Raw genomic sequence first — 9542 nt, 5'->3', positions numbered from 1 at the left:
ATCAGGATGGTAATTCGATTGATTTAGCCAAGGTGGAGGCTGTGATGCGGTGGGAAGTACCGAGGAATACATCTATGATTCATAGATTCTTGGGCTAAGCAGGTTACTATCAGATATTTATCCAGGATTTCTCCAAGGTTACTATGCCATTGACCCGTTTGACCAAGAAAAATAAGACTTTTTCGGTGGGGTGTGGACCAGTAGATGGCTTTTGACACCCCGACATGAAGGTTATGCGAGGCTCCGATTCTAGTGCTACCTAAGGGGTTAGATTATTTGGTGGTGTAATGTGATGCGTCTATCTCAAGGTTAGGTGCGATACTGATGCAGAGGAAGCATGTGATAGCTTACGCCTCGAGGAAGTTGAAGCCTCGTGATGCGAATAACCCCACCCATGACCTAGAATTAGGGGCAGTGGTGTTTGCCCTCAAGATTTGGAGGTATTACTTGTACGGTGTGCGGTCACTATATATACCGATCACAAAAGTCTGAAGTATTTAATGGATCAGCAGAACCTCAACATGCAACAAAGGAGGTGGCTAGATGTGCTGAAGGACTATGACTGCAAGATTCTGTACCACCCAGGGAAGGCTAACATGGAGGCTGATGTGTTGAGCTGCAAGACGGCGGGGTCCCCGATTAGGGACATTTGTATGAGGATGACTGTGATTTCGCCTTTGTTGGGTATGATCAAGGAGGCTCAGGTTGAGGGGGAGAAGAAGGAGAACTGGAAGACAGAGAATATTCGGGGACAATATCCTTTATTCGTCAAGGATAGTCGCAGCCGTTTGACTCAGTGTTGCCGAGTGTGGGTACCAGTGGAAGGAAGAGTGAGGCAGAGGCTATTAGAGGAGGCGCACAAGTCCAAGTTCTCTATACACCCTGGAGGTACAAAAATGTATAGGGACTTGAGACTGAGTTATTGATGGCCCTGCATGAAGCGGGAGATCGCCAATTTCGTAGAGTGGTGCTTGACCCCTAGAAAGGTCAAGGTCGAGCATCAACATCTCATGGCAAGGTTCAGCCACTACCCATCTCCATGTGGAAGTGGGAGGAGATCACCATGGATTTCATCACGAAGTTACCTAGGACGGCGAGTGGTGTGGATGCTATATGGGTGGTTGTAGATAGGATGACGAAGAGAACCCACTTTATTCCAATTTCTGAGGGTATATCGACGAAGAAGTTGGTAGATATTTATGTCCGAGAGGTGGTGGCTAGGCATGGGGTGCTAGTGTAGGTGGTTTCGGATAGGGATGTCTGGTTTAGATCTAGGTTTTAGAAGAAGTTTCATGAAGAATTGGGTACTCAGCTGCTTTTCAGCACATCATGCCACCCACAGACGGATGGCCAGAGTGAGAGGACAATCCAGACACTGGAGGACATGCTTCGAGCTTGCATGCTGGATTTTGGAGGGAGTTGGGATACGTACCTCCCACTGGCAGAGTTTTCATACAACAACAGTTATCATGCTAGTATCAATCAAGCTCCTTTCGAGATGTTATATGGTCGGAGGTGCGGAACTCCAGTATGTTGGGTCCAGGTTGGGCATCGGGTCATGGGGAGTACTGAGGTAGTGCTCAAGACCACCGGGCTGTTTCAGTAGGTGTGTGAATGGTTGCGAGTCAGGCAGGGCTGTTAAAAGAGTTGTGCTGATCAACGGCGTTCGGATCTCGTGTTCCTGGTGGGAGATTTTGTTTTGCTGAAGGTGTCACCATGGAAGGGGATTATTAGGTTTCGTAAGAGGGGGAAGTTGGGGCCTCGGTTCATAGGCCTGTTCAGGATCATAAACCGAGTGGGCAAAGTGGAATATCGTTTAGAGCTTCCACAGGGGCTTAGTTAGATTCAAAACACCTTCCATGTGTCTCAGCTTCGGAAGTGTGTTGGTGACGAATCCGCAGTTGTTTTCATGGATGATATTCCCAAAACCTGGTACATCTTAAAACCCTCAAGAATTTATGTTTTGGCATAAATGGTCCCTTAAGTATGTTGAGCGTACCTATAAGTACGCTTAACGTACTCTGGATGAATGATCGCGGATTTGCCTCACATACATTAGGCGTACGTGAAGGTACGCCAGGCATACTCATCAGAGGGTCAAAACCCTAAATCGTGAACTTATCCCCCTATTTAAAACACCTTTAACCTCTTTGACCAAACCCTATCAGCCTCTTTAGCCCCATTTCATCAACTTTCATCTAAGTTAATGTGAAAGTGAGAGTTTGTGCTTAAGAAGAAGGATTTGGTGGCCATTTTGGAGTTCTTTCAAGAAGGAGAGTTTCTAGGCAAGTTTATGACGGTTTGTTGCTTCAAGAATCTGCATTGTGGTTATCTTGCAAGGCTTCTGGAGGTAAAAAAGCTTACACCATTCCATCTAAATCCATATATCTAATTAGGATTTCTTGTTTGGCCCCTTTATGGATGATTTTGGACCTTTTTTGTCAGTCAAGCAACTCAAGGAGATGAGAAAGACAGATCTGAGGTTCTTTGGTCCCTTAGTATCATAAAAATGGAAGCTTGATGGGAGATGTGGCCTTATTGATGCGTTAAAGACCTTAAAAAGGTCTTAATGGAGAAGTTGCGTGTGTATGAGACATGCAAAGGGATAAAGTTTCCAACTTTATGCCTTAGGACATCTTTACAGATGTAGATCTGGATTTTGGACGTAAAGGAGACAAGTATTAAGAACTTAATAGAGATAATGCTCAAACTGGTGGTACGTTGGGAGTAACCCAGTGTACGCAATGCGTAGTCCCATATCCCAGTACGCTGTGCGTACCAGGATGGTACGTCGAGTGTACGTAATGCAGATGGTCCGAATCTATCTTGGGCCCTTGGGCTATATGGGCCTTAACTGATAATTGGGCCTGGTGTTCTAGGATTTAAGATTCATATCATTTGTTGTGGGCCATGGAATTATTGTTGGGGCTTTATTTAGGCCAAGAAGCCCATTAAGGATTTTTGGACTTGGACTTTGGGCCCATTAACAAAGGATGGATAATTAGACCTTATGGAAGAGATGGAAAGTTGGGTTCCCTTGGTTAATCCAGTTCTAGCATTAATTCATATTATCATTCAGCTTAGGAGGTTTCGGACTGTTAAGAGAACGACTTGTGTATTCAACAGACAGAGGTGAGTCTTCTCATCATACCAATGGGTCTAAGGCACCAAGGCCAGCCCATTCTATACTAATTGGTATATTTGTTGTATAGACGTGTGTTTGATATGCATGTATGCATGATATGCGGTAGAGATAGCCTTTGTGGCTAATGGTAGAGATAGCCTTTTGGCTGATGGCAGAGATAGCCTTGTGGCTAATGGTAGATATAGCCTTATGGTTGATGGTAGAGATAGTTTTTAAGCTAGTTGATATGTGATATGTGGTAGAGGTAGCTCGTATAGCTAATTGATATATATATATATATATATATATATATATATATATATATATAAACATATATATATATATATATATATATATATATATATATAATGCATGGTAAAGATAGCTTTTATAGCTAATATGATTTGGTGATGTGGATTGTGTGTGGTGTATGCTGTGGGGGACTCACTAAGCTTTGTGCTTACCGTTTCTGGTTTTGTTTCAGGTACTTCTGAGCCCAAGGGCAAGGGCAAGGCATGATGGCGTGGTGTGCACTCTGTCTCTTTTCATCGTTATGTTTTTGGTGACACTCTGATGGTTTCTTTTAAAGTTGTAATGAATATGAATTTGAAAACAATTATGATTTGGATTTTATTAATTATGCAAAAATTGATTGGCTTTTTTTAAAATGAAATATTTATCTGAAAATTTGGGTCGTTACATACACACACCACCACATCACCTCTATTTGTTTACCTCTGTATCTTGATAGAAACAAACATCCCATACCTCACCAATTTCCTATATCTATATTTGCACTCAGTAATTTCTTTATTTGATTTTGTGAGCTTAAACCAATTTATTCTTTGATTTCTGAAACCTAGGTAGGTGCAGTTTTATTACGATGCTGCAAGGTATGTTTATGAGTTTTATGTATTTTGGGGGTTTTATTTTGAAGATTAAAAAAGTGAAAACCAATGTTGCAAAACTCGTTATGCGTTCCTAGGATTAGCACCTAACTAGTATTTGGTCTAGGCAAGGAGTACTCAGAATGGATAAATTATATGAAATTAATTTTAGGAAAATAATGTATATAACAAATATAACAAGTTTATTAAAAATTATTTCAAAATAGATGAACATCAATACCAGTTATAGTTTTTTTTTTTACTAAAAGCAAGTCAAAATTTCCTAGTTTTTTTTTTCCTATTTTTACCGATTTTGACCGAATTGGAGTTGAATTTTGCCGATTTTGACAAATTCTGAGTTTTTTTGGCAGATTCTAATTAGGTGCCTCAGCCCCTACCCGATTCCAATTAGTCGGGCGTCTAGGCCGATTTTTGCAACACTAGTGTATACTAATCATCCTTTTGACACTCTTAAGTATACATATCGTGGACTCCTTTAATCATATTTCCGCTTCTTCAAAATCCTCTTCTGATTAAACTTCATCATCTCATACTGATTATGGTAAGGTATCTCTCTCTCTCTCTCTCACTCTCTCTCTTTCACACACACACACAATTTTTATTATTTCTATATATTTGTATTAATTTTGTTTATGGAACTTTAGGTTTTAGATGATTGTGATGGGGTTTTGGTGTAATGGGGTTTATGATACATCATTCGTATTGTGTTTGATGTTAACTAAATTACTCATTGATTATTTAAATTTTGAAATTGTCGTGATTAACTTTTTAGATTAGGGAAAGCATGGGTTTCGTTGTTGTACTCTGAATACCGATTGAATGATCAAATATTGAAATAATCTCATTTGTAGTCATATAATGTTGGAATTGAATCATCAAACTCAACTCCAAACCATTGATTCAACCTTGAGATGTACATGCATGCCCACATATACACCATATAGATGCAAAAATGAACTATAAATGATAGGTTCAACAACATTCTTAAGCGGGTTATTGAATTCCTAGGTAACTGTCATGGAATCTCAGGTGCTAAATTCATTGGGTTTACCCTAGGTAAGTTTTCTAAACCTTGACATTTTTATACATATAAGAAAATTACTTTTCTAAGTTTTCCTTCTATTTTTAAGATACATTACAAGAACATCTAACTTATCCCTTTTCTGTTTTCTTTTGTTAAAATTCTACAGTGGATTTGGAAATTTCAATGATTGATGAAAATGATTGTCAATAAATTAGTTAATTTATAAAATAACTAATGAAGAGCATGCTACACATCAAAATTTTCACATATGTCAAATAAGGGCGATATGGGAAATTCTTCCAAATAAAGAGCATATCAGGTAGTGGAGGGCTACTTTTGGTACTTATAATTTTATCGGTTAGTAGAATAGCATGCATATATATATATATATATATATATGGTTGAGTTTGTGATAAATGATCATCTATCTTTTGTGAGAGGCTATGCTTTTATATCTCTAGCAAATCATTAGGGTTATCCTTTGTATACATTCTTTGAGTGATTGTAATCAAAACGTTGAGGCTTTTGATTTAGCTTGTTCTATTTTTTTTGTGTTTGTAGTGTGGATAAAAAAACTTTGTTAGGAAATGCAAAAGAAAAAAAAAACTTCTAATTGCTTGAGTTTACTAATCTTCCCCTCCTCATTTTTTCCAGGTCCTTACCAAATATGTGTTTATTTGTGTATGTATCTAAGTTTACCATAGATAACCAATGCATACTTATTAATATTGTATTTTCTCTTACTTGACAAAAAAAAAAATCTATGTAGGCCATCATCACAAGACTCAGTTATTCAAGGAACTTACCAGGGCAAGGTGTTCAAAATAACATTTGACTCAAATGATTTGGAAACAATAATGATTACAAATGTTATGTGATGTATGGCAACTATTGGTTCCAACTTTGATAATTGAACCACTTGACAATGGAGATAAAGGTAAAGTAGATTTTTTTTTTCATTTTTATCATATTCTTTTTTTGTTTTAGAATTACTAGTCTTAGATAATGATTTAAAACCTATAATGTAGATGGTTCATTTATTTAAATTTTGATTTCAAAAAGGGTGGATGGTCAATTGGGGATGATATGATCTTATCCAAATTAAAGTTCTACAAGACTTTTTTATTCTTCTTCAAGTGATGAATGTACACTTTATTACTAATGGGACCAAGTGAACATAATCAAATCATCATTCTGACATAGTAGATTACATATTTACATTCCATTATAGCTATATACCTTGAAAAGGCTTATTAACTAATAGCCCTACTGACTAAATTGCTTTATTTAGAGTCCTATAATGTATTTGGCAACAAATAGACAAAGAAAATAGAAGTGGTTCTAGGAAGGTAGACAAAATTTATATATATATATATATATATATATATATATATATATATATATATATATATATATATATTCATTTAATATATATCAACTGAAGGCAATCGGGAAACAACTTCCGCCGCTAGTCCTTTCTGCATGGTAAAACCAATTCTTTTGAAAACAACATCTACGGATCTAGTAGATATAACATTAGAATGCATGACCCATTGAAATCTGTTGTGGAGCTCCACCGCTTCTAGTGAGAGAAAACCAAATGTATCAAATGCAAAGAATACAAACACATGTTGATTTTCTATACATGCAATCATGTGCTTTGCCACTTTGCACACAGTGGCTTTCAAAGCGGCATGCCTTGCTGTAAAACCCCCGCTCCTCAAACCAACGAGAGGAGAGACCCCTGTAAGATCCACACAAGTGTGCTTCCCTCCTACGCATCCAAGGACTAAAGTATCAGTCGGTCTAAGTGTGGATCTTCCATCTTGCGGGTCCTTTAAAAAGTTCACTGGTGTTTCTTTCTTCACGAAAATACCAGTACATTGAGAAGCATCAAATAGAACATCCCTAACCACATCATGTCAGTACTTGGAACTAGGGAGCTCTCTGCAATGAACCGTATGTTCCCTAAAAGTGTCCAAACATGCCTTACGGCAAACTGGGCATATCTCGTCAATTAGGAATAGAGGAATCATGAGGCGATAATGAAGGATGGTCCAGTACTCCACAGGAGACATATGCTGGTCGAGGCCATCAATAGGGATAGTTGGTAGAAAATCTTGTGCGTGAGGTGCTCGAAGACACTCAAAAGCTGCTTTCTGTCTAATATTCATGTTGAAGATGACTTCCATATCTATGACGATTTTGCTAAAAAGGGCACACGCCAATGTTTTTTGGGATTCTGGGGGGGGGGTTTCTTTATTAGTGAAACTACTACAGTCGAATACTAGAATCGTATCACGAAGACGAGTAAAAGCACATAGATGATGAGAGTACATACCACATATGCCACTGCCACGTAAGATGTGGTCTTGTAATGTCCAAGCTTGGCCCTCTAGGCTACAAATGCGTAGGAGGGAACCTCATATGTTGAGTACAAACCCAAACCACCAAAACGAATAGGTAAGGAAGCTAGACGCTACTGGATGTCTAAAAAAAAGAGCCTCCACATACCACCATATCCTCGACTAACCCGCATAATTCTTTGTCAAAGAACAAAGACGCCTCTTCTATGTTCATCGGTTGGCATGTACTTCAACAAAAGAAAAGTTTTGCAATGCCTATACATGATCGAATCAAAAGGAACTCGCTCTGCACGTCACGTAGTTATGGAAGAAGACCCATCAAATCAACAACATTGACCGCTCTCTTCATGACAACCCCACGTCTCTACTAACAGCCCCCCCAAGGAGCTTCACCCCCAAAGAGGTTCTCCCTATATATCCGATGGGAATAAATCAGCACAAAGCTTCCTACCATCACAGGAGGGCCAAAAAATCTCGGTTTTCTTAATGTTCATCTCAAGACCCAAGCCTAAACCATTCACCCGAATAATGTTCAACACTCTAGCCACCTCCTCTAAATCCCAAATGATAGTCCCATCATCTAGATACCAAGCATGGAGAAGGAGCTTGCAATTGTCTCTAATCTTGTGAAAAAATAAATGCAAAAGAAGGGCAAAAAGAAGAGTACCCAAAGGGTCACCTTGATGCACCCCAGTGGCATACCATATATGTTGGTCTCCTATATAATGTCTTGCTGCTTGCCTGTATAAGAAATTCGCCCACAAAGAAATAGAAGGGCACATCCTCCTTACCTCTTGGAGCAAGTCTGATCTATCAACTAGGTTAAAGGCATTTGAGGAATCCACTTTAAGCATTTCAAGAGATCCATTAGTGTGGTGTTTACTCAACACCCTATAGACACTGTGTAATACAGCCTCAGCACCCCCCGACACACCAACCCAAACTGAAAATAATTAACGTACTTGGCAATTTCATTACCCACGCCTTTCATGGAAACCTTGGAGACTAGGCGTCTCCATATAGTGCCTACTGCAATTGAATGGATCCCATTGTATGGTTTAATCAGAGGCGTGAGAGGAGTGGATGCAACAAACTCTTCCAAAATGGACAATCATCTTCTTGCTAACCATAAACTAACCACTATAGTTATATCACATATAATATTTGTGGCTATAGCAAACCCTTCTCCACAAAGGGGATCCTGAATGTGTTGAGCCCTCAAACCATCTCTCCCGCATGAAGTTCCTTTAGGGAAAGATTTAATGCATCAAAATACACAATCATAGTCTGGTACAAGGGGAGGTTCAAAAATTATGGGGCTTGGCATGGATGGAGATGGCCTGAAAGGGTGTTTTTCCTCCAAAGCTTTAATAGTATGATGATTGTATGGCACAACACCAAATGAGCATAACACTTTCACTGTTGTAGTAAAATGCCCATCTGAAACCTTACAAAGACATTGCCTAATGTTGGTGTTACTCGATGTAGACTCCTTCTGATTGCTAATTTTATATTAAGAAATTAATTATTACTTTATAGTGAAGGTGATGTTCCTTTTTTTTGTCTTAACATACTTCATGTGTAAAAGTTCTTGATATCACCATATTTGGTTATATATTTTGTGGGATATTTCAATGTTTTCAGCGATGTATACTTAAATTAGAGATAAAAGGTACTTATTATATTAGAATTTTGTTTTCTCACACAGAAGACATGCTCGGGATAAAAGAAACAAATTTGCAGAACTGGAAGTGGGATTGTTGGGTTAGGTCAACAAAAGTCGATGATGGATTATTTAACAATCTCCACGACATAGTTACATGCATGCCATGCCATGGTGGCGAGTTTTAGCTCGACTAGAAGTTTCTAGAATTGTGCACGGAGGAAGACTTGGAGGGTACACATAAAGGATGACACCACAGCGTAGTCATCTATTTACCACAACGTGAAGTAAATTATAAATATATGTCTTTTCTTCCAAACCTAACTTATGCAACAAGCTTATTTCAACTTTCGACGATCAGAGAACCCTATTTAAGCCTTTGGAGACCAGAAAATGATTAAGGATCTAGATTTGAAGAGTTCGTGTGACATCCCCAAATTCACGATCATTTCAAAAA

The 9542-nt window shown here is 38.6% G+C and overlaps 1 protein-coding gene across 1 annotated transcript; it reads left to right on the top strand.

The window, feature by feature from the left end:
• The first annotated feature begins 500 nt into the window (after nt 1-500).
• LOC145046248 (uncharacterized) lies at nt 501-5266 on the top strand. The gene is made up of 2 exons (XM_078994543.1): nt 501-888; nt 5223-5266. Exons 1-2 carry the CDS (start codon nt 501-503, stop codon nt 5264-5266), a joined length of 432 nt encoding a protein of 143 aa, XP_078850669.1.
• The last annotated feature ends 4276 nt before the right edge of the window (nt 5267-9542 follow it).

Source organism: Lactuca saligna, chromosome 5 (genome assembly GCF_052625555.1).
Source record: "Lactuca saligna cultivar CGN05327 chromosome 5, ASM5262555v1, whole genome shotgun sequence".
In the NCBI taxonomy this organism is placed as follows: Eukaryota; Viridiplantae; Streptophyta; class Magnoliopsida; order Asterales; family Asteraceae; genus Lactuca; species Lactuca saligna.
This window is presented reverse-complemented; position numbering and strand designations above follow the sequence as displayed.

What these genes read in the sequence shown, in the direction of transcription:
- LOC145046248 (XM_078994543.1), top strand. Translation starts at nt 501, where the DNA reads ATGGATCAGCAGAACCTCAACATGCAACAAAGGAGGTGGCTAGATGTG. An exon ending in GTTCTCTATACACCCTGGAG is followed by an intron (nt 889 to 5,222) that starts GTACAAAAATGT and finishes AAAATTCTACAG; the next exon opens with TGGATTTGGAAATTTCAATG.